General features: G+C 45.1%; 1 protein-coding gene across 4 annotated transcripts in view; it reads right to left on the minus strand.

The window, feature by feature from the left end:
• Nucleotides 1-26,542, minus strand: part of kiaa0586 (KIAA0586 ortholog) — an 800,223-nt gene that overhangs the window by 712,167 nt on the left and 61,514 nt on the right. For all 4 annotated transcript variants that reach the window (XM_070879138.1, XM_070879139.1, XM_070879135.1 and 1 more), the window contains exons 7-8: nt 22,293-22,500; nt 11,016-11,192 (exon numbers count right to left, since the gene is read on the minus strand). In XM_070879138.1, coding sequence (XP_070735239.1) covers nt 11,016-11,192; nt 22,293-22,500 — 385 coding nt within the window. The remainder of the gene's footprint in view (nt 1-11,015; nt 11,193-22,292; nt 22,501-26,542) is intronic.

The raw sequence follows: 26,542 nt of genomic DNA on the forward strand, positions 1-26,542 counted from the left end.
AGGGACAAGGGGGGGGGGAAGGGACAAGGGGGGGGGAAGGGACAAGGGGGGGGAAGGGACAAGGGGGGGGAAGGGACAAGGGGGGGGAAGGGACAAGGGGGGGAAGGGACAAGGGGGGGGAAGGGACAAGGGGGGGGGAAGGGACAAGGGGGGGGAAGGGACAAGGGGGGGAAGGGACAAGGGGGGGGGGAAGGGACAAGGGGGGGGAAGGGACAAGGGGGGGGAAGGGACAAGGGGGGGGGGAAGGGACAAGGGGGGGGAAGGGACAAGGGGGGGGAAGGGACAAGGGGGGGGAAGGGACAAGGGGGGGGAAGGGACAAGGGGGGGGAAGGGACAAGGGGGGGAAGGGACAAGGGGGGGGAAGGGACAAGGGGGGAAGGGACAAGGGGGGGGAAGGGACAAGGGGGGGGAAGGGACAAGGGGGGGAAGGGACAAGGAGGGGGGAAGGGACAAGGGGGGGAAGGGACAAGGGGGGGGGAAGGGACAAGGGGGGGGAGGGACAAGGGGGGGGGAAGGGACAAGGGGGGGGAAGGGACAAGGGGGGGGGGAAGGGACAAGGGGGGGGAGGGACAAGGGGGGGGAAGGGACAAGGGGGGGGAAGGGACAAGGGGGGGGAAGGGACAAGGGGGGGGGAAGGGACAAGGTGGGGGGAGGGACAAGGGGGGGGGAAGGGACAGGGGGGGGGGAAGGGACAGGGGGGGGGGAAGGGACAGGGGGGGGGGAAGGGACAAGGGGGGGGGAAGGGACAGGGGGGGGGAAGGGACAAGGGGGGGGAAGGGACAAGGGGGGGGAAGGGACAAGGGGGGGGGAAGGGACAAGGGGGGGGAAGGGACAAGGGGGAGGGGAAGGGACAAGGGGAGGGGAAGGGACAAGGGGGGGGAAGGGACAAGGAGGGGGAAGGGACAAGGGGGGGGAAGGGACAAGGGGGGGGAAGGGACAAGGGGGGGAAGGGACAAGGGGGGGAAGGGACAAGGGGGGGGAAGGGACAAGGGGGGGAAGGGACAAGGGGGGGGAAGGGACAAGGGGGGGGGGAAGGGACAAGGGGGGGGGGAAGGGACAAGGGGGGGGAAGGGACAAGGGGGGGGAAGGGACAAGGGGGGGGAAGGGACAAGGGGGGGGAAGGGACAAGGGGGGGGAAGGGACAAGGGGGGGGAAGGGACAAGGGGGGGGAAGGGACAAGGGGGGGGAAGGGACAAGGGGGGGGAAGGGACAAGGGGGGGGAAGGGACAAGGGGGGGAAGGGACAAGGGGGGGGGAAGGGACAAGGGGGGGGGAAGGGACAAGGGGGGGGAAGGGACAAGGGGGGGGGAAGGGACAAGGGGGGGGAAGGGACAAGGGGGGGGAAGGGACAAGGGGGGGGGGAAGGGACAAGGGGGGGGGAAAGGGACAGGGGGGGGAAGGGACAAGGGGGGAGGAAGGGACAAGGGGGGGAAGGGACAAGGGGGGGGAAGGGACAAGGGGGGGAAGAAACAAGGGGGGGGAAGAAACAAGGGGGGGGAAGAAACAAGGGGGGGGGAAGGAACAAGGGGGGGGGAAGGAACAAGGGGGGGGGGAAGGAACAAGGGGAAGGAGGGGACAAGGGGAAGGAGAGGAGAAGGGGAAAGGGGGGAGAGGGGAAGGGGAAGGGGAAGGAGGAGAAGGGGAAGGGGGAGGAGGAGAAGGGGAAGGGGGAGGAGGAGAAGGGGAAGGGGGAGGAGGAGAAGGGGAAGGGGGAGGAGGAGAAGGGGAAGGGGGAGGAGGAGAAGGGGAAGGGGGAGGAGGAGAAGGGGAAGGGGGAGGAGGAGAAGGGGAAGGGGGAGGAGGAGGAGAAGGGGAAGGGGAAAGGAGATGGGGAGAGGAGAAGGGGAGGAGGAGAAGGGGAAGGGGGAGGAGGAGAAGGAGAAGGGGAAGGGGGAGGAGATGGATGGGGAAGGGGGAGGAGAAGGGGAAGGGGGAGGAGGAGAAGGGGAAGGGAAGGGGGAGGAGGAGAAGGGGAAGGAGAAGGGGAAGGGGAAGGGGGAGGGGAAGGGGAAAGGAGAAGGGGAAAGGAGAAGGGGAAAGGAGAAGGGGAGAGGAGAAGGGGAGAGGAGAAGGGGAGAGGAGAAGGGGAGAGGAGAAGGGGAGAGGAGAAGGGGAGAGGAGAAGGGGAAGGGGGAAGGGACAAGGGGGGGGGAAGGGACAAGGGGGGGGGGGAAGGGACAAGGGGGGGGGGGGAAGGGACAAGGGGGGGGGAAGGGACAAGGGGGGGGAAGGAGAGGAGAAGGGGAAGGAGAGGAGAAGGGGAAGGGGGGAGAGGAGAAGGGGAAGGGGGGGGAGAGGAGAAGGGGAAGGGGGGGAGAGGAGAAGGGGAAGGGGGAGGAGAAGGGAAAGGGGGGGAGGAGAAGGGAAAGGGGGGGAGGAGAAGGGAAAGGGGGGGAGAGGAGAAGGGGAAGGGAGAGGAGAAGGGGAAGCCGAAGCGAGGGGTGAAGGGGAAGGGAGGGGGGAGAGGAGAAGAGGAGGGAGGGGGAGAGGAGAAGGGGAAGGGGGGGGAGAGGAGAAGGGGAAGGGGGGGGGGGAGAGGAGAAGGGGAAGGGGAGAGGAGAAGGGGAAGGGGGGGGAGAGTAGAAGGGGAAGGGGGGAAGGGAGAAGGGCAGGGGGGAAGGCGAAAAGGAGAAGGGGGGAAGGGAGAAGGGGGGGGGGAAGGGAGAAGGGGGGGGGAAGGGAGAAGGGGGGGAAGAAAGAGATGGGGGGTGGGAAAAGGAGAAGGGGGGGCTGAACGGGCCGGGCCCGGCCGGGCCCAAGACTTCGGGCAGGGCCCGTCCCCAGCACCAGATTTACAGGTAGGTGGCGTTGGGTCAAGTCGGGTCCGGGGTCGGTTCGTGTCGGGGGCGGGAGGTCAGGTTGGATCGGATCCGGTCCGGGGGGGGGGAGCGCGGGTCGGGTCGGAGGGTGTGGTGGGAGGGAGGGAGGTTCGGGTCGGGTGGGGGGGGGGGGGTGGGTGGGGAGGTCAGGTTGGGTGGGGGAGCGCGGGTCGGGTCCAGTCCGGTCCGGGGGAGGAGGCGCGGGAGTAGAGTCGGGTCGGGAGGAAGCAGGAGCTGGGCGTGGGAGGAGCCTTACGCACGCAGCCCCAGTAAGGCCATTGGGCCAGGGCTTGGGGCTGCGTGCTTCGGGCCCCTCCCACACAGTTTTGGGCGCCTGGAGCTACTGCACACGTGCGCCCACTGTAGCGCGCATGTGTAGAGGTCCCAGCACTGTTTTCAGCGCAGGGACCTAGCTCCGCCTCCTACAGCTCGTGCTGCGCCACGCCGAGGGCCAGAGGACCTGCAGGGAGCCGGAGAATCTGGAAGTTTTTTTTAGGCGCACTTTGTGGCGCGAAAAACAGGCGTCCAGGTCAGGGCTGCGCCGTTCTAGGCGCGGCCCGAAATTTGGGCCCTTTGTGCTGTCAACTTCTATGATTCTACGATCCTAAGCTGATGAACTGGCTTGGTCCAGCACGCAATGCATCTGTGATTTACATAGACCATTAAGGAGATGGTAATGACAAACATGGTAAATATGACATCACTACATCACTACCACCTCATTAAAAATTTGTCTAGGAATTTTTTCACAAAACTGGGTAGGAGAAAAAGGAGCCAAAAATCCAGCCTAAAAGATTCTCACCCCACACAATACTGCCTGACAATTGGGTGGTACATAGGATATACGGCACAGAAACAGGCCAATCTGCCCAACCAGTCAAGTAGGAAAATTCAGGCTAAAGCCAATTAATCGAAGAACAAAGCAAGAGACACACAGAACAGGTAGATGTACTCGAGGTCAATACTGATGATCAAGCAGGCGGAATAGTTAGCTTCACCAGAGAGACAAATGTCACAGGTTGCAGCAGATTCATGCTCATTGCAGTGAAGTCATCTATCACCAAAAATTTGGGGATGTGGTTCTGGTCAGAGGAGGTGCCCGTTAGATCAACCACTGCAGAACTCCAGAAACAGAGAACAAGTTTGGAAAAATTAGTCCTATGTCGTCAGATAAAATCCTAAAGTGAACAGCATTTTACCTGACCGGACTTTCTTCCATAGCATCTGGGCCCAGATAGAGTACGATTGCAGTCCTGTTTGTTAGCTCAATCTGAAAGGATGTATAAGACACTGTACAACAGAATGTCAAATAAACTATCTGGGATCAAATTAAATCTCCACTGGGAATCCTTGCAGCCAGTATTGTGTATATAGCTCAAACTGAGATCCTAGTAATGGATTTGATTCTTTGGGCATTAGTAGAAACATAGAAACATAGAAAATAGGTGCAGGAGTAGGCCATTCGGCCCTTCTAGCCTGCACCGCCATTCAATGAGTTCATGGCTGAACATGCAACTTCAGTACCCCATTCCTGCTTTCTCACCATACCCCTTGATTCCCCTAACTCCTTTTTGAATATATTCAGTGAACTGGCCTCAACAACTTTCTGTGGTAGAGAATTCCACAGGTTCACCACTCTCTGGGTGAAGAAATTCCTCCTCATCTTGGTCCTAAATGGCTTACCCCTTATCCTTAGACTGTGTTCCCTGGTTCTGGACTTCCCCAACATTGGGAACATTCTTCCTGCATCTAACCTGTCTAACCCCATCAGAATTTTAAACGTTTCTATGAGGTCCCCTCTCATTCTTCTGAACTCCAGTGAATACAAGCCCAGTTGATCCAGTCTTTCTTGATAGGTCAGTCCCGCCATCCCGGGAATCAGTCTGGTGAACCTTCGCTGCACTCCCTCAATAGCAAAAATGTCCTTCCTCAAGTTAGGAGACCAAAACTGTACACAATACTCCAGGTGTGGCCTCACCAAGGCCCTGTACAACTGTAGCAACACCTCCCTGCCCCTGTACTTAAATCCCCTCGCTATGAAGGCCAACATGCCATTTGCTTTCTTAACCGCCTGGTGTACCTGCATGCCAATCTTCAATGACTGATGTACCATGACACCCAGGTCTCTTTGCACCTCCCCTTTTCCTAACCATTCAGATAATAGTCTGTTTCTCTGTTTTTACCACCAAAGTGGATAACCTCACATTTATCCACATTATACTTCATCTGCCATGCATTTGCCCACTCACCTAACCTATCCAAGTCACTCTGCAGCCTCATAGCATCCTCCTCGCAGCTCACACTGCCACCCAACTTAGTGTCATCCGCAAATTTGGAGCTACTACATTTAATCCCCTCGTCTAAATCATTAATGTACAGTGTAAACAGCTGGGGCCCCAGCACAGAACCTTGCGGTACCCCACTAGTCACTGCCTGCCATTCTGAAAAGTCCCCATTTACTCCTACTCTTTGCTTCCTGTCTGACAACCAGTTCTCAATCCATGTCAGCACACTACCCCCAATCCCATGTGCTTTAACTTTGCACATTAATCTCTTGTGTATAACCTTGTCGAAAGCCTTCTGAAAGTCCAAATATACCACATCAACTGGTTCTCCCTTGTCCACTCTACTGGAAACATCCTCAAAAAATTCCAGAAGATTTGTCAAGCATGATTTCCCTTTCACAAATCCATGCTGACTTGGACCTATCATATCACCTCTTTCCAAATGCACTGCTATGACATCCTTAATAATTGATTCCATCATTTTACCCACTACCGATGTCAGGCTGACCGGTCTATAATTCCCTGTTTTCTCTCTCCCTCCTTTTTTAAAAAGTGTGGTTACATTGGCTACCCTCCACTCCATAGGAACTGATCCAGAGTCAATGGAATGTTGGAAAATGACTGTCAATGCATCCGCTATTTCCAAGGCCACCTCCTTAAGTACTCTGGGATGCAGTCCATCAGGCCCTGGCGATTTATCGGCCTTCAATCCCATCAATTTCCCCAATACAATTTCCCGATTAATAAGGATTTCCCTCAGTTCCTCCTCCTTACTAGACCCTCTGACCCCTTTTATATCCGGAAGGTTGTTTGTGTCCTCCTCAGTGAATACCGAACCAAAGTACTTGTTCAATTGGTCCGCCATTTCTTTGTTCCCCGTTATGACTTCCCCTGATTCTGACTGCAGGGGACCTACGTTTGTCTTTACTAACCTTTTTCTCTTTACATATCTATAGAAACTTTTGCAATCCGTCTTAATGTTCCCTGCAAGCTTCTTCTCGTACTCCATTTTCCCTGCCTTAATCAAACCCTTTGTCCTCCTCTGCTGAGTTCTAAATTTCTCCCAGTCCCCGAGTTCGCTGCTATTTCTGGCCAATTTGTATGCCACTTCCTTGGCTTTAATACTATCCCTGATTTCCCTTGATAGCCACGGTTGAGCCACCTTCCCTTTTTTATTTTTACGCCAGACAGGAATGTACAATTGTTGTAGTTTATCCATGCGGTCTCTAAATGTCTGCCATTGCCCATCCACAGTCAACCCCTTCAGTATCATTCGCCAATCTATCCTAGCCAATTCACGCCTCATACCTTCAAAGTTACCCTTCTTTAAGTTCTGGACCATGGTCTCTGAATTAACTGTTTCATTCTCCATCCTAATGCAGAATTCCACTATATTATGGTCACTCTTCCCCAAGGGGCCTCGCACAACGAGATTGCTAATTAATCCTCTCTCATTACACAACACCCAGTCTAAGATGGCCTCCCCCCTAGTTGGTTCCTCGACATATTGGTCTAAAAAACCATCCCTTATGCACTCCAGGAAATCCTCCTCCACCGTATTGCTTCCAGTTTGGTTAACCCAATCGATGTGCATATTAAAGTCACCCATTATAACTGCTGCACCTTTATTGCACGCACCCCTAATTTCATGTTTGATGCCCTCCCCAACATCACTACTACTGTTTGGAGGTCTGTACACAACTCCGACTAACGTTTTTTGCCCTTTGGTATTCTGCAGCTCTACCCATATAGATTCCACATCGTCCAAGCTGATGTCCTTCTGAACTATTGCCTTAATTTCCTCCTTAACCAGCAATGCTACCCCATCTCAAACATGAGAAGCGGCTAACTCCTCAACAGACTTTCCAGTAGAAATTATTTGTATAATGGTGTGCCATACACTGGATGAAAACTTAAGATGGACCTCACTAAGGTGACTGACTGTTGGTGACCATACGAAGAGAGACAAACAAATCACCTTACATTGCTCTCTTAATTAAGATCAGCCTCCTGCACATTTGAAAAACAAGTCCAATAAAACAGAGACATAACTTGCCTCTCAGACAGAAAACAAAATCCTGCACAATAGTCAAATGCAAAGTAGCTTATTCCAGGATCTGGTTATCATGCAGAAAATGCCCCATAAAAGAAAGCTAACAATGCCCTGGTCTGTTAATGCTAGGGCCTGAAGGCTTTTACCACACCAACTCAGGAAACCCCGCTCTTCAATTAATCAGTCCTGTATTCTAGATTATAATCTCAAACCTCATTATGGGGTGCAACCCAAAATAGACGAGAGAGTGGTCCCAAGTGCACTAGTCAAAGATTTCTGTTCTGATCGAATTAATATTTTGTTGCAGTGGCATTCTGCATTACTAGAAAGCCATGTAAACACACTCAGAATATCTACAGCAGAGGTGAATTACTGAGATAGTTTACACTGGTTCACCTATTGATATTTTCCACGACTGGACTCCCAGACTATTGGAACTTGCAACCACTGATTTGTTGAATCCAAACAACACAAGTGCTGTTAAGAAATTTTGTTCACACAGATAACAGGGCTACCTGACTATATATTGATATTTTTAGATTTGTTACACTTCAGTTTACCTCACAACATCGAAGCAGTGTAAATAATCAAGAATTTATTTCTAATTACATTAGAACCATTTGATTTGAGAGTTCATTTTCCTTGGAAATCCATACAACAGACACATGCAGCAGGTGCAACATAAAAATCTCAACAAATCACTGTCGGAGATTAAATTACATTTTGTATTCTCTTAATTTTCAAAGTGTTTGTCCATAGATTAACCCTTTAAAGTATTGTCAGCCAGAAGAACAATGTCATTTTAGGAGCCAATTTTAAATACTAAATAATTCTTAATAAATCTGGGCTGACTGACTGGTAAAACAAGAATGGATTAAGACTGCTGAGTGCCAGCCTAGCCCCTTCAATGCCACCTTCCTGATATCACCCTGCCCCATGCTGCTAACCACACATCTGTTGTTTTCTGTTTGCAGATGACCAGCCACAAGCGCAACAGTCTTCAAGGGAGCCATCTATATTTGGCCATGGTGGAGATGAGACATGCGAGGAGAGTGTTATGCTTGAATCGCAGAGTCCACCAGTTGCCCCGTCTGGACACAGTACATCTGGGGACGAGGCCGATTTCCCAGGGTTTCAGTCCTCAGAGGCTCCTGGCCCCAGTCGCCTACAGTAATGCAGTGCCAGAGGAGAATCTCGGAGGCCAGCTCTCCGGAGTGTGTGTCGGCACAGTAGGCCTGCTGAAGAACAGACAGACATGGAACTGGACTTGGTGGCAATGTCCAGGGAAAACACAGAGATGCACCGTGAGCTCATGGATGCATTGGGTAGGATCCCAGAGCGCATCAACAAACTTGGTGTGACTGTTGCGGAGACTGCGTCACGCATTGTCCGTGCAACTCAGGACTCCAACAAGGCCATTTTTGCCCACTCACAGGGGCAGGTGGCCGCCAGCAGCGACATTGATGTTCCAGAGTGTGTGGTGCGTGCCATTGATCATGTTTCAGCATTGATCGAATTGCAGGCACAAAAGCTATGCTGCAGCTTGGTGATGTGATGCGGTCGATGACTGGTGCCATCCTCTGTCTTCACTACTGTCCAACGGGGAGGTGATGGTGCCAAAGCAGGCCAGAAAGTTGTGGAGACACATTGTGCTCCGGATGATGAGCGGATTGTCAGTGCCTCCCAGGACATGAAAGGTGCTGTCCTTCCTCAGGATGACAGCATTCCGGCTCCCACCACTGACTCACCAGCCATTTACCTTAAGTGATCCGCACCTGAGCCATCAGAGACTGCTTCCGCCAATGCTGAGACGCAGCAGTCCATAGCCAGGCCCAGAGCTGGTCCAGCGCATCGTCATACACCGTTTGCACTGTCTGCCCTCCGAATACAACAGCCCTCAAGCAGCCTTGCTGTAGGCACTGAGGCCTCATTGAGGAGGAGCAGCAGACCTGGGAGAGGAATGAAGGGATGGGGGGTGGGGGTGGGAATCTATGGGCAAGTTCCAATAAGCGGTCGCACAACCATATGAAAATGCGTTGACATATAATTAGTGCCCCTGTACATAGTTATTTTGTTATAATTTACTTTAACCAGAGTAACTTGCAGCAGGACGCTGTTTATTGCATAGTTTTACTTTGATCATAGTATCGTTTGCTTTTGCTGTTTTACAGCATCTTTTGAAATTGTTTGTTAATCGATTTGTTGCGTTTGTTTGGGGGGGGGGGGGCGGGAGGTGGGGTATTGTTTGATACTTTTGTTCATAAAATTCTAATTTTGAGCCTTTGCCGTTGTTGTCTTGTGTATCATTGCAAGGTTCAGTGGAGATGTGCCTTTATGGTGGCACGTAGTGTGGCCAGTATTAGATGCATCCCTCAGCTTCTTCCATTCAAGCAAGACTGTCCATCATGAGTTGGTGACGTGTGGCTCTTGCTCCGACAGCATCTCCACGCTGCCTCCCCCGTGGATGTGGTGGCTGTGTAATCAGTGCCTCTCCAGGCTCGCCTTTGTCGTCTTCCTCCTGAGGTGGCTCTGCAATCCTCATTGGCAATGCCAGACCCCTCATGATGACCAAGTTGTACAGCATGCAGCACACCACAATGAATTTGGAGACCAGTTGAGGGGGATATTGAAGGCTGCCTCCAGAGCGGTCCAGGCATCAGTGCGGAAGCGCAACCTTCTCGCACACTGCTCCTCAGAGAGCTGGAGGTATGAGCAATGGTGCCTGTAAACCCATGGGGGGTAAGCCCTCTTCCCCAGCCGTCTTCGGCCTCTCCTCATCCGTGGCCCAACATGGCCAGCAGCCCTTCTTCTAGCTTCACGCCACCTGGCAATGGCAACCAGCTGGCGGATTTGCCAATAGATTTCCCCCCCTTTCCCTTCCCAGAGATTTGTTATAGTATTGAGGATGCATTATTAAAAGAATACTCCAGCAGAAGGCTTTACATGCCTCTATTTCTAAGATAATTAGCCAAAAAACCAGAGGGGAAATTTTTTATTTTATTTAAATGCAGCGAGCTGTTAATATCTGGATTGCACTGCCTGAAACAGTTGTGGAAGCAGATTCAAGAGAATCATTTGCAAAAGGGAATTGGATATGTACTTAATAATGGAAAAAATTGCAGTGCTATGGGGAAAGAGCAGGGTCATGGGACTAATTGGATACCTCTTTTGAAGAACCGACACAGGCACAAGGGGCTGAATAACCTCCTTCTGTGCTGTATGATTCTATACTCAAGTACTCACTGATGAAAACCAAAAGCATACTTAATCTTTGTTAAGCTTCCCCCACCCAACAGTAAAAGACAATTCAGCAAAAGGTTTATAATTTACCATGAAAAATACAGACAGTGCGAAGTACATACATGAAATAAAAATTAAACATCCATGTTTGCAAACCTTTGAAGTATGTGCACAATTGGTTACTTCTGGATATTTTGTTACGAATTAATTGTTAAATTTCCCCCCCTTCTTTTTACAGTTATACAAGTTTCCTGAAGATGCTCCATAATCTTACCTTGCTTATGGTTTCAGTTTAGTGCTTTCTTTACTATAATCCCGATGAACAAGAACTGAATTTGTTCCAGATTAATCAGTAAGTTTCAACATTAGAAATGGAATCCTGATGTTGTGTAGCACATTATAGCTGAAGTGATATTTCCCCTATCTCACATTAGAATATTAACAATTATTTTACAATGGAAGATTGAGTGTTTTGTATCCAACTGTATAATTTCTCTACACATCAAATGGTATCAAACAGCATTATTTCTGAGATTGCATCTTCAACTCTTAAATTTTTGGTGGCATCAAATGAAATGTATGTTTAAAAACTTACTCAGTGGCTACTATTTTGCCGTACCTTGTCCACCTCCTGAAATCCCTGCATTCGCTTTGGCCTTCTGAATGGCAGACTTCATCTTCTTTTGCTGAAGTTGAACATCCTTGGACATTGGCACTGGGGCAAATTTGCGAGGAGCAGGCGTCTGTGGAGAACTTCCCATGCCAAATCCATCAGTAACAGGCCGACTCCAATAAGCTGAAATTAAAGTCAGTACTTGAGGGCAAATTATTAATTTTTTGACTTAACTCTGTTGCAAAGGTATTCTTGTTCAAAATTGATAAACATGTACATTGCAAGTTCCACTTTCTTATGGTATGATTTATTTCTTGTTATTTCTCCACTTGGAGTACTTGGAGGGATAAATATAAATTTTAAGATGGCACAATTAGTAAAGACAGCTTGTAACTGGAGACAGAGAGCAGAAGGTCCCAACCAAAATGGCAGTAAGGTTGGCTTCAGTGCTCTTGGGACAGGCAGGAAAAAATTAGCCAGGGTTTCTGTGCCTGATCACTACCCTTTTACTTCTGCTGGAAAGTGAGCATCTGTGGATGTTCAGTGAGGACAGAAGTGGGTTGTGATGTCTCAATGGTCAAATATTGTGTCCATGCTTAGTATTAATGCTCATACAATAAGAATCCTACTTGAGAGCAGTGTCAGAGGGAGCATCAATGGATCTGCATCTCTGCATGAGTCAGCACCTCCAGAAGAGGAAGGGGGTTGGGGTGAGGAATTTGGAAGAAATTGAAAAAAAAAGTTAAAATATGGCACAACTAGAAGTAAAATTAAAATAAAACCTACATTGTAGCCATTTTTCCTTATACGCATGCATCTAGAGGCAATTACGATCAGTTTTCAGAACCTGTGTATGCTTAAGCCCTCAATGTACAATGTAGGACAGTCCATTTTCTTCTGAGGGCTGTACCCAACATTGAAAAAAAGGCTCTTCTTAAAAAGAACAGTAAATATTCAATTGAAGATTGACCCCTATTTGCACTAATCTCCAAGTTAAATTTATATTAATGCTTAAACTAGAATAAAGATTTGTTTAGAACAACATGCACGCACACACGTCTTCATACACAAGTTATTAGTTAACTTGAGCATCATTTCTTCCTCCATCTATAGAGCAATTAGATGGTTTGTAAATGAAGATCTTACTTAAAATTCTACCAGCAATTAATCTAGATACAATTCTTGAAAAGTGGAGATTCAATACAAGTGTTCAAAATTACAAAGGATTTCGATAAGAAGAAACTGCTTCCACTGGCGGGTGGGTCGGTAACCAGAGGATATAGATTTATGAAAGTTGGCAAAAGAACCAGAGGGGAGATGAGGATTTTTTTATTTACGCAGCAAATTGTTATGATCTGGAATGCGCTGCCTGAAAGGGCAGTGGAAGCAGACTCATTAGTAATTATCAAAAGGGAACTGGATGCAGGGTTATGAGGAACGAACAGTAGAGAGAGACTAATTAGATAGCCTTTAAAAGAGCTGTCAGAGGCATGATGGGCTGAATGGCCTCCTTCTGTGCTGTAAGATTCTACGAACCATACTCTGTACATGATTCCCTTTTCGAAAGCGGACTGGATATTCACTGTTGCCAAACTGAATACTCAGGCTTTTAAGCCAACAAACTGTTTTATTTACACAAGATAGAGGCATGAACAATAAACAGTATAGCCAGTAAAATATAGATGTCTCTCCATGCCTCAATACATAAAACAATAAAGGCATCACTTGCATTCTCACTAAAGATACTTTCAACAAAGGTTTACTTGCTGTAGCAAAAACTAACCTAGCTCCCTGTGTTTATATTAAACCATCTGCCTGCAGCTACAGAGCTGAAACACTAACTGCAAACTGGCTCTAATCTTTCTAATATAATTCTCCAATAGGAAGTCTCTGACTGAAAGAGGAATCCAGCCAATCAATGACCTTGCCCCTTCTTGAAGCTACCACCAAGGTTAGACCTATCCTTTTCATTTGTCAGCAGGTGACTTGGGACCACCCCTTCCAACTATCCTGAACAAAAGCAGTAAATGACCTCTTATACTGTAGTTCCATTTAATCAAAAATCCAATCTTTGACTATAGAAAAGTGGTTTGTGATTGCAAATATTGGTTGCGGTTGAATAACCAATTAACACTTCAGACACCCATTGTGCGAACCATAAAAAAAACTTGCACCATGTAAAATCCATTCCAGATAATTATCTGTATGAAACTTATGGTTTTCAGCTTCAAAAATGCTATGTGCATCTTTACCCCTTTCACGGCATTTCTACCAATACAAAATAAAAGTTAAAATTCAACATAATGTCCAAAAAATGTCATGGGGGAAACTTTACACTGTTGCAATTTATAGGAAAATTGTAAATGCAAGTATTAAGAATGTACTTATTATTTTGCTATAAACAGCAAACAGCTGAAATCTCTTCTCTCCCTGTTTTACAAAACCTTATTACTACTACTTAGAGTAAAAATAAATGCTTATATAAATTGCACAAAGCTTTAATCTTCAAAATGATTAATCACCGATATTGTGAATTTAGTAGTATGTTGAGTGTCATCTCAAGCAGTCCTGTAGACATAGAACCTTAAAAGCATCAGGTGAGCAGTTCTACGCAAATGTAAAATCTTCCAATGATAACCTCTATACAAAGAAACTACAATATTGATGCAACACTAATCACATTCACTTAAACAAGAAAATCAAAAAAAGAGGTAATCTGTGAGAATTTATGCTTGTGTTCTACGCTACATTGTATTGTCATCTCACCCAATAATTTACTGTTCCATTTTTTAGACCAATAGACAGAAGCACAGTGCCCTCTATTGCATAAACAAAAAATACTCTAGTCATTGAGGAAAGATAGAATGGCGTGCCAAGCATTGACTTCTTTTTTAAGATCTCCTATTAACTGAATGACAAATACATCTTCAAAATGACTGAGCTGAGCAAATCAATGTGACATTTTGAAATTATATCAGCTAGTTAGACAATTTTACCAGCAACTTTATGAATAGAATAATGAAACTGTACATAACTATTGCCAGAGTTAACAGTATATATCTTGTAAAACAAATGTTGATCTTATGATTCTGTAAAGTAATTAAGATCATGGTTTGTCAAATAAACTATGTTCATTAAACCATAATAATTAATATTGAAATTAAAACAAAGGGAATATGGAATAATGTTGATGATTAGAAACAAGTAATATAGGTATACTCAATTTTCATTCATCATTATGATCAGGGCCACTGATTTATGGTGACTAAGGCAAATTCAGTTTTTATTACTTGGGATTCTGAGACTTTAGATAGTGTTTCTTGGGATCAAATTTTGCAATTCTATGTTTTGATTGTAAAAATCATAAATCCTTGATGATGACCTGGAAGAGGGGACAGAGTGTAGTGTAACAAAATTTGCAGATGACACAAAGATTAGTGGGAAAGCGGGTTGTGTAGAGGACACAGAAAGGCTGCAAAGAGATTTAGATAGGTTAAGCGAATGGGCTAAGGTTTGGCAGATGGAATACAATGTCGGAAATGTGAGGTCATCCACCTTGGGAAAAAAAAAACAGTAAAAGGGAATATTATTTGAATGGGGAGAAATTACAACATGCTGTGGTGCAGAGGGACCTGGGGTTCCTTGTGCATGAATCCCAAAAAGTTAGTTTGCAGGTTCAGCAGGTAATCAGGAAGGCGAATGGAATGTTGGCCTTCATTGCGAGAGGGATGGAGTTCAAAAGCAGGGAGGTCCTTCTGCAACTGTATAGGGTATTGGTGAGGCCGCACCTGGAGTACTGCATGCAGTTTTGATCACCTTACTTAAGGAAGGATATACTAGCTTTGGAGGGGGTACAGAGACGATTCACTAGGCTGATTCCGGAGATGAGGGGGTTACCTTATGATGATAGATTGAGTAGACTGGGTCTTTACTTGTTGGGAGTTCAGAAGGATGAGGGGTGATCTTATAGAAACATTTAAAATAATGAAAGGGATAGACAAGATAGAGGAAGAGAGGTTGTTTCCACTGGTCGGGGAGACGAGAACTAGGGGGCACAGCCACAAAATACCGGGAAGCCAATTTAAAACCGAGTTGAGAAGGAATTTCTTCTCCCAGAGGGTTGTGAATCTGTGGAATTCTCTGCCCAAGGAAGCAGTTGAGGCTAGCTCATTGAATGTATTCAAGTCACAGATATAGATTTTTAACCAATAAGGGAATTAAGGGTTACGGGGAGCGGGCGGGTAAGTGGAGCTGAGTCCACGGCCAGATCAGCCATGATCTTGTTAAATGGCGGAGCAGGCTCGAGGGGCTAGATGGCCTGCTCCTGTTCCTAATTCTTATGTTCTTATGTTATGATGATTGATAATGCATATGCAGATCACAAGACCTTGGATGATTAAAATTATTTGGAACTAGTTAGATTTGCATTTTTAAAGATTTTAAAGTTTCACAATCATTGTCTTTCATAAAAAATAATAAACAAGTAATGAATAACTAGCAGCTTTCTGACTACACATTTCTGTCAATCTTTTTCGATTAAAAAGAAACAATGAGCACTGTTTGACCCACAAAGGGAAAGGACAGATATTTTGTGCCTTATTTTGGTCATGACTTGCATCAATTTTTTTGGAGCAAGTTGTTTTTTTCTGGCGTAAGTTAAAAAATGCCATTTTCCCCCCAAAATTTGCTCAGAGTAAGTCAGTTAGGCACGATTTTTTTTAGGTCAGTTTTTTTTTTCCAAAGGGGGCGTTCCCAGACACTTACTCCAGTTTTGGCCACTTATGCCACTTTGGCCAGCAAAAACTTACTCCAAATGGACTTAGGTCAGCGTATGTGGCCAGCTCTGAAAAACCTTGCTGGCAATAAAGAAAAAGCAGCGAACATTCGGCAGACATTAGGGAAGGAAGGGAACTGGAGAGGACCGCAACAACCATTGCAAGGAAAAGCTTAATACTCATAAAAGTGAAGTAAATCCTATTGGGGAAATGCGAGCTGCTGGCCGCGATGTCATTGAGGGGGGGGGGGGCGGGCGGGTGCGGAGTAGCCAGAGAGAGATACTGGTATACAAAACACTCTTTCTCTCCCCACCCCCCCTCCTCCCCAGTACATTCTTTCTCTCTTTACCCCCACCCCCCACCCCAACAAACTCTCCTCCTCTCCCTCCCCTAAAACACTCCTCCTCCCCCCCACCAATCAAGTCTCAAGCACAGCCACTAAATAAAAAATAGAACTGAAGTCCTACCTCGCCCGAGAACTCAGCGGGCCGGCCAGCCAGTGCAGGAGGCCACTCGGCCGGGGATAGGTGCTGCGAGCATCGGGTCCTGCTCACAGCCCACAGGACGCGCTGGGAGGGCAGTAGCATGCATGCAGCCCTCACTGAGCATGCGCGCAGATGCCGGCAGCGCTTTCTGCGTCGGCCTGTTGCTACGCACCCCCCCCTCCCCCCATAGACTGCACACCACGCCACGACTCCGAAGAGCGGCCAGAATAGGGCCCCTTTTTTCTGGCGCCCTTTCCAGCGCCCAAAGTTGCCGCGCTTCAGGGCAGTGCGCCGAAAAAACGGCTTGAGCAATGTTGGGCCCATAGACTTGGAGGAGTAATTGAGTCTAATCCAAGACTACTCTGGAGTTGGGTAGTTCATCTCCTGCCAGAATAAAGCATTCTGCTTCATCATAACTGATCCCTCATACTGCCTGGCAAAGAATGGAAACAATTTTCTCATCTCATGCGCATCTATGTATCAAATTTTACTTGAATAAGCTAACAGCCAGAATGGTGTAAAGTAACACATTAATTAGTATGCTGTGAAGTTATTGATTTTAAAATATATTACTTGTACCTTAATTCTGAATAATCAGATTGATATATCTGAAAAAAAATCTAAAATCATAAAAAAAATCTTTAAATCAAATTAACATCAATGTTACCGATGACAAGGATTAGAAATACCAATTGTCCAAAGCCCAGAGATTGTAACTGCACAAATTATTGGATCTGGGAATATGATGAGATTACAAATTTCTACTGTTGTAGAACCCAAGATTTGTCTCTAGTGTATTTAAGTAGTGGCCTTGAGTGGTAGAAATAGTACAATAATGCAGAGTGAACTTAACAGCGGAAATTAATAGGTTTAATCCAATAGCCATTACGGAGACGTGGTTGCAAAGTGACCAGGGTTGGGAACGACATATTCCAGGATACTTAACTTTTAAAAGAGATAGGCAAAATGGAAAAGGAGGCAGGGTAGCCTTGATAATAAAGGATGGGATAAAGACAGTAGAAAGAAAGAATCTTAGTTCAGAAAATCAAGTAGTAGAATCAGTTTGGGTGGAGCCACGAAACAGCAGGGGGAAAAAACATTGGTGGGAGTTGTTTATAGGCCCCCAAATAGTAGTGGTAATGTAGGGCAAGTGTAACAACGGTAATACAGGCGCAGCGGCTAAAATCTAGAACCCTCGGGACCGAGGCCATTCCAGGTTCCGGGCTTTCAATTTGCTTTCTGACGTCACGAATCCAGAAACACCCAAGCCCAGGTTCGGGTATTTCCGGATTTCGGTACGTCAGAAAGGGGTGGAGGGAGGGGAGAGAGATTCCCGCCGAGGTGGTGTTCGGGCGGGCCGGCCCCACCGAGAAGGCCCCGAGGTAAGGGCAGCAGCAGTGAGGCGAGCGAGCGGCGGCGAGGCTAGGCCAGAGGTCGGGCAGCGGCGGGGCCCCGAGGTCGGCAGGGGTGTCGGGTCCGGATTCTGGAACATTTTACGGATTCCGGACAACCCTGCCACCGATCAGTCCGGAGTCCGGAACTCCGGATTCTCGACGCTGCAGTAATCATGGAGGACTATAGACTGGGGTTAATCTACATATAGACTGGGGCAAACCAAATTTCATGTAATAGTGTGGAGGACGAATTAATAGAATGTATACAAGATAGTTTTCTAGATCAGTATGTTGAGGAACCAACTAGAGAACAGGCTACTTTAGATCTAGTATTGTGCAATAAGAAAGGACTCATTGATAACCTTGTAGTAAAGGTGCCCTTAGGGAAGAGTGACCATAATATGATAGAATTTTACATCAAGTTTGAAATGAATTAATTAAATCCGAAACTAGGGACTTAAATCTAAACAAAGTAAACTACGTAGGTATGAGGGGAGAGTTGGCTAAAGTAGATTGGGAAACTACAATTAAAAGGTATGACATTAGAGGAACAATGGCTAGCATTTAAGGAATTAATACATAATTTACAACAAAAACACATGCCTTAAAAGCACAAAAACCCCACAGGAAAAGTGGTCCAACCATGGCTAACAAGACAAGTTAAAGATAGTATTAAATCAAAGGAAGAGACTTATAATGTTGCTAAAAAGAGCAGTAAGCCTGAGGATTGGGAGGATTTTAGAATTCAGCAAAGGAGGACCAAGAAATTGAGAAAGGGAAAATAGAATATGAGAGCAAACTAACGAGAGACATAAAAATAGACTGTAAAAGCTTCTATAGGTATGTAAAAAGGAAACGATTAGCAAAAGTAAATGTGGGTCCCCTATAGGCTAAGACAGAAGAATAATGGGGAATAAGGAAATGGCAGAGAAATTAAACAAATACTTTGTGTCTGTCTTCACAGAAGACACGAAAAATCTCCCAGAAATAGTGGAGTACCAAGGGTCTAGCAAGAATGAAAAACTGAAAAAAAATTAGTATTCGTAAAAAAAAATATTACAAGAGAAATTAATGGGACTGAAAGCCGATAAATCCCCTGGACCTGGTGGCCTACACCCTAGGGTTTTGAAAGAGGTGGCTATAGAGATAGTGGATGCATTGGTTGTTATCTTCCAAAATTCCATAGATTCTAGAACTGTTCACGCAGATTGGAAGGTAGCTAATGTAACCCTGTTATTTAAGAGAGGGAGAGAGAAAACAGGAAACTACAGACTAGTTAGCCTAACATCAGTAGTAGGGAAAATGCTAGAATCTATTATTAAGGACTTGGTAACAGGGCACTTAGAAAATAATAATAGGATTGAGCAGAGTCAATATGGATTTATGAAAGGGAAATCATGTTTGACAAATCTTCTAGAGTTCTTTGAGGTTCTAATTACCAGAATAGATATGGGGGTACTAGTCGATACATTCAGATTTTCAGAAGGCATTCGATAAGGTGCTACACAAGAGGTTATTAAACAAAATTAGAGCTCGTGGGATTGGGGGCAATATACAAGCATGGATTGAGGATTGGTTAACGGACAGAAAACAGAGAGTAGAAATAAACGGGCCATTTTCAGGTTGGCAGGCTGTAACTAGTGGGGCGCTGCTAGGATCGGTGCTTGGATCCCAACTATTCACAATCAATATCAATGAGTTGGATGAGGGGACCAAATGTAATATATCGAAGTTTGCTGATGATACAAAGTTCGGTGGGAATGTAAGTTGTGAGGAGGATACAAAAAGACTTCAAGGGGATATCGACAGGCTAAGTGAGTGGGCAAGAACATGGCAAATGGAATATAATAAGAACATAAGAAATAGGAGCAGGAGATGGCCAAACAGCCCCTCGAGCCTGCTCCACCATTTAATACGATCATGGCTGATCCGATCATGGACTCGGGTCCATTTCCCTGCCCGCTCTCCATAATCCCTTATTCCCTTATCGTTTAAGAAACTGTCTATTTCTCTCTTAAATTTATTCAATGTCCCAGCTTCCACAGTTCTCTGAGGCAGCAAATTCCACAGATCCACAACCCTCAGAGAAGAAATTTCTCATCTCTGTTTTAAATGAGCAGCCCTTTATTCTAAGATTATGCCCTCTAGTTCTAGTCTCCCCCATCAGTGGAAACATCCTTTCTGCATCCACCTTGTCAAGCCTCCTCATAATCTTATACCTTTCGATAAAATCACCTCTCATTCTTCTGAATTCCAATGAGTAGAGGCCCAATCTATCTCATAAGTCAACCCCCTCATCTCTGGAATCAACCCTGTGAACCTTCTTTGAACTGACTCCAAAGCAAGTATATCCTTTCGTAAATATGGAAACCAAAACTGCTCGCAGTATTTCAGGTGTGGCCTCACCAATAGCCTGTACAACTGTAGCAAGACTTCCCTGCTTTTATACTCCATCCCCTTTGCAATAAAGGCCAAGGCCAAGGAATTAGCCTTCCTGATCACTTGCTGTACCTGCATATTAACCTTTTGTGTTTCATGCACAAGTACCCCCAGGTCTCGCTGTACTGCAGCACTTTGCAATCTTTCTCCATTTAAACAATAATTTGCTCTTTGATTTTTTCTGCCAAAGTGCATGACCTCACACTTTCCAACATTATACTCCATCTGCCAAATTTTTGCCCACTCACTTAGCCTGTCGATGTCCTTTTGCAGATTTTTTGTGTCCTCCTCACACATTGCTTTTCCTCCCATCTTTGTATCGTCGGCAAACTTGGCTACCTTTACACTCGGTCCCTTCCTACAAGTCGTTAATATAGATTATAAATATTTGCGGTCCCAGCACTGATCCCTGCGGCACCCCACTGGTTACTGATTGCCAACCTGAAAATGAACCATTTATCCCACTCTCTGTTTTCTGTTAGTTAGCCAATCCTCTATCCATGCTAATATAGTACCCCCAACTCAGTGAACTTTTATCTTGTGCAGTAACCTTTTATGTGGCACCTTGTCAAACGCCTTCTGGAAGTCCAAATACACCACATCCACTGGTTCCCCTTTATCCACCCTGTTCGTTACATCCTCAAAGAATTCAAATTTGTCAAACATGACTTCCCCTTCATAAATCCATGCTGACTCTGCCTGACTGAATTTTGCTTTTCCAAATGTCCTGCGACTGCTTCTTTAATAATGGACTCCAACATCTTCCCAACCACAGATGTTAGGCTAACTGGTCTATAGTTTCCTGCTTTTTGTATGCCTCCTGTTTTAAATAGGGGCGTTACATTTGCAGTTTCCAATCTGCTGGGACCTCCCCAGAATCCAGGGAATTTTGGTAAATTACAACCAATGCTTCCACTATCCCTGTTGCTACTTCTCTTCATGTGGAGAAATGTGAAGTTATCCACTTTGGTAGGAAAAATAGAAAAGCAGAGTATTTTTTAAATGGTGTGAGATTGGGAAATGTTGATATTCAGAGGGACCTGGGCATCTTTGTACACAAATCACTGAAAATTAACATGTAGGTACAGCAAGCAATTAAGAAAGTAAACGGTATGTTGGCCTTTATTACAAGAGGATTTGAGTACAAGAGTAAAGATGTCTTACTGGAATTACGTGGTGAGACCACACCTGGAGTATTGTGTACAGTTTTGGTCTCCTTACCTAAGGAATGATATACTTGCTATAAAGGGAGTGCAACGAATATTCACCAGACTGATTCCTGGGATGGGATGATTGTCCTATGAGGAGAGGTTGAGTACACCAAGCCTATATTCTCTAGAGTTTAGAAGAATGAGAGGTGATCTCATTGAAACATACAAAATTCTTACAGGGCTTGACAGGGTAGATGCAGGGAGGAGGTTTCCTCTGACTGAGGAGTCTAGAACCAGGAGTCACAGTCTCAGAATAAGGGATCGGCCATTTAGGACTGAGATGAGGACAAATTTCTTCACTCAAGATGGTGAAACTTTGGAATTCTTTACCCCAGAGCACTATGGAGGCTTAGTCTTTGAGTATATTCAAGACAGAGATCGATAGATTTTTGGATATTAAGGGATTCAAGGGATATGGGGATAGTGCAGCAATGTGGAGTTGAGGTAGATCAGCCATGATGTCATTGAATGGCAGAGCAGGCTCGAGAGGCCGAATGGCCTACTCCTACACCTAATTCTTATGAACATGTACATTTTGACACTTGAAATCTTGGGCCAACATGGCTGCCAAAAAAGAATGCTCCAGGATTTTCTTGCTGGTTTTGCATAAAATTATCTCCTAATAACACTGTATTCAATACAATTTCAATAAATTATTTTAGAATGGAGATTTGAAAGAAATCCAACCACAAAAGTATGTATAATTTTCATACCAAATTTAATCTTAATAAAAAGATCCCTAATCTTGACAACATATCAATGACTGTCAATGCAGCAATAATCAAAATTATTTATTGTACTCCATTTTTACATGTAATAAAAAAATCTACTTTTGCCTGTAATAAAACACTCATTGCTATTAATGACCCTATAACAAGCATTGAGCTAAATTTCAATGACACTGAAGATATATTTTTCTACAGTATTGTAATAACGAAAATATTTCTCCATCTCACACAAAACTGTTTGCTCTTCTCACCCAGTGCTGTTGCAGAGGAGTCAGATGGCATATCTCTGAGAGAAACATAATGGATGTTGTTGCCAGGCAACTGCTGGAGGCCTTGATTCAGAGTCTGTGCTGCAGTACAATGTGTTGCTGAACTCTGTGACATCGTGTCAGAACGTGCTGGAGGTGCACCAGCAGGATGGATGTTGCTTGTTGTGAATGCTGAAGTCAATATTCGTGACTTAACAACGAACAAAAAAATAACCAATTATGGTCATCGTACAATAATTAACTGTATAACATACTTTTAACTTTTTATTAAGCACTACGAGTAAATGTTTAGCAAGGTTTAGGAAATTATACATGTATATCATCACAGTTTAAGGCACCTTAAATAATATACAATTCCAACATTATTTCTGGCTAGATCCATTGGTGAATAATGAAGCATTGACAATTTTTTCAGATGAACAATTAACAGATCAGCATTTCCAAAAGGGAAGAATGGGGCCACTGATCCATTTGGTAAGCATTCGTGGAACAGACTGAAATAAATTCAATAAATGCAAAATCCAAATTACCCTTATTATTACATATACTCAGTTGAACAGGGTTACACAGAAATCAATAACATCCAAGCTGATCTCTTGTGATGTGGCTCAGGGGGATGAGTCAGAGGATATGTATTATAATAATGGGGCATTAACATATTGGGGCCACTGTTTTACAGTAATGTGACAACAGAAATTGAATACTAATAGGAAATGTGCACTATATGCAAGAATTGTAATACTGTACATCTACATTAAAAATCTTGCAGCTGCACGCACAACCTATCAACTTTGTTTATAAATTCTTTGTCCACATTTATAATATAAACTACCTATATAAACTTATCACACCATACCAGGAGCAGGAAGAGGATGCCAGGTGGTACACTGCCATTTTTAGCCTTCTACTAACCCTTACTAACTCTCTACTAACCATTCCCACTTAGCGCAAGCTGTGCAAATTGGTCACTTAATATCCCTAATCGGATCATTGGAAAAGGGGTAGACCATTCAGCCCCTTGAGCCTATTCCAACATTCTATTAGAGCACGGCTGATCTGTACCTCAACTCCACTTACCATCATTTGCTGCAGAGATAGCAGTCTCGCTCCTGAGTCAGATTGTTGTGGGTTCAAGTTCCACTCCAGAGATTTGAGCACAAAATTTGGGCTGACACCCCAGTGCAGTACTGAGGGAGTGCTGCACTGTCGGAGGTGCAGTCTTTCAGATGAGACGTTAAATCGAGGCTCCGTCTGCCCTATCGTGTACATGTAAAAGATCCCATGGCACTATTTAGAAGAGCCGGGGAGTTCTCCCCAGTATCCTGGCCAATATTTATCCCTCAACCATCACTAAAAACAGATTACTTCGTCATTATCACATTGCTGTTTGTGGCAACATGTTGTGCACAAATTGGCTGCCACGTTTCCTACATTACAACAGTGACTACACTTCAAAAGTACTTCATTGGCTGTAAACCGCTTTGAGACATCCCAAGGTCGTGAAAGGAGCTCTATAAATGCAAGACTTTCTTTCATAATTTAACCCTTTAAGCCCAGTATCATTATGGTGAATCTATGCAGTATCCTCTCCTTAGAGTTTAAACAAAATAAACACATATCTGGAAAGAGCATGAGTGCATTAATTGTGTGCCTTTTAATACCATAATGTTATAAGATTTATTCAATAGAAAGAAATTGAAAAAACTTACTTTTAAATGTTGGGGTTTTGAAGCAAAGGTTGTTTTGGGGGTAGGTGGGTGGGGAGAGGTTCTTAGACAAAGGATGGTCAATATACTGGGCTGAACACTAATGCTGTTTTCCCCCAAAATTGTAAACAATAAGCAATTCATTAGCCGGTCTCGGTAATCAGTCAGCACATCACATCCATTATGTTGGAAAGTCCTGAGTGTTCAGCAGGGATTATCTGGCAGGCTTTCCCTTATGGTTTGGCAATACAGGGAAATAAAAATAATGACAATAACCAAGATATTAGTTACGTAGAGAAATGGAATAAGAATGATGGTCTCTAATTGGCAAACAATGACAAGTGGTGTCCACCAGAGATCAATATGGAAGCCACAGCTTTCCACTATTATATAAAAACATTTGCAGATGATAAAAAGTTAGGAGGTATTGGTGAATGGTGAAGGAGGGCAGAATTTTAAAAATTCATTCACAGGATGTGGGCATCGCTGGCAAGGTCAGCATTTATTGCCCATCCCCAAGTGCCCTCGAGAAGGTGCTCCCACAGTGCTGTTACAAAGGGAGTTCCAGGATTTTGACCCAGCGACGATGAGAAAACGGCGATATATTTCTAAGTCAGGATGGTGTGTGACTTGGAGGCGGTATTCCCATGTGTTTGCTGCCCTTGTCCTTTTAGGTAATAGAGGTAACGGGTTTGAGAGGTGCTGTCAAAGTGAGTTGCTACGTTCATTTTGTAGATGGTACACAATGCAGCAACAATGCACCGGTGGTGGAGGGAGTGAACATTTAAGATGGTGGATGGGGCGTCAATCAAGCTGGCTGCTTTGTCCTGGATGGTGTCGAGCTTCGTGAGTGTTGTTTGAGCTGCATTCATCCAAGCAAGTGGAGAGTATTCCATCACATTCCCGATTTGTGCCTTGTAGATCGTGGAAAGGCTTTGGGGAGTCAGGAAGTGAGTCACGCACCAGAGAATGCCCAGCATTTGACTCGCTCTTGTAGCCACAGTATTTATGTGACTGGTCCAGTTAAGTTTCTGGTCAATGGCGACTCCCCAGAATGTTGATGGTGGGGAATTAGACGATGGTAATGCCGTTGAATGTCAAGGGGAGGTGGGTAGACCTTCTCTTGTTGGAGATGGTCATTGCCTGGCACTTTTGTGGCACGAATGCTAAAGAATATGGATATATTAAGTAGGGAAATGGAGAAATGACTGCAGATGCTGTTTTAATGTTACAAATATGTAGTAATACACTCGAAGAAAGAATGGCAGATGGGAACACAATCTAAACGAGGAAAACCTAGGGATGAACAAAGGGTCCAAATACACATCATTATAAGCTAACAGTCAGTGATATGTTGGGTTTCATCACATAGTAGAGAAAAGCATGCAAGTACTGTTAGAGTTACTTAGAGCATTGGTCAGACCTCATTTGGAGAACAATGTTCAGTTTTGGGCATCCCATCTTAGAAAAGGTAGACTAGCCTTGGAGAAAGTCCAGTGACTGTTCATCAGGATAACTCCTTGATAATCCCAGCTGCAATAAAAGACTGGTTAAAATGGAGCCATATTCCTTGAGAAATTAAAAAGTCAAGGGGGTGGGGGGGGGGGAAAGAGATCTAATTGAGGTCTTCAAAGTAACTAAAAAAGATGACAGGGTAGTGAACAATTCTTCTTTCTAATGAGAAAATATTAGGAAATTAAGGAGATATTATTTTCAAAATTGAATGAAGCCAGTAAAAATAAGAGAATCCAGGAAACAACTCTTCACAAAAAGGGTTATAAAAATATGAAATGCATTACCCTGTAAGGACCATGGATGCGGAATTCATTGAGATGTTTAAAAGGGAGATAGATATTTACTTGGAAAGTAAGTGTACCAAAGGATATGGAGAAAGGGCAAGGGATTGGGATGAAAGAGAGAGATGGCATTGCTAAAGAATAAACCTGCAGAGCAAGTTCAAGATAGAAATGACCCCACTGCTGTTCTTAACTGAGTTGGGGGGAGGGGGGGGGGGGGAATAAATAGGCACCATGCTCAGATCCTTCTACAATCTGGCAATAGACCATGCTGGGAACCATCTATCTATAACATAACAAAGAAAGAACTTGCATTTATAACATCTTATAAGTCATCAGGAAATCCCAAAAAGCTTCACAGCCAATTAATTCATTTTGAAGAGCAATCACTTGTTTTATAGGGAAATGCGGCAACAAATTCACACACAAGGAGGTCCCACAAATGATGGTGATTGAAGGATGATTATTGGCCAGGATACTCGGAGAGCTCTTGAAAATAGACCATGAGATTTTTTACATCCACCTGAACAAACAGACATGTGCCAAGTTCAACATCACATCCAAAAGACAGGATCTCTGAGAATGCAGCACTTCCTCCAAACTGCAGTGCCGTGTCAGTCTGCATTATGTGCTCAGATCCTGTAGTGCGGTGTAAACGAGACAACCTTCTGCTTATTGCAGAGTGCTAAGCATGTGGTTTCCCCCAAAAAACTGTCAATTTAGGCTTCAT

This window comes from Pristiophorus japonicus, chromosome 4 (genome assembly GCF_044704955.1).
Source record: "Pristiophorus japonicus isolate sPriJap1 chromosome 4, sPriJap1.hap1, whole genome shotgun sequence".
In the NCBI taxonomy this organism is placed as follows: Eukaryota; Metazoa; Chordata; class Chondrichthyes; family Pristiophoridae; genus Pristiophorus; species Pristiophorus japonicus.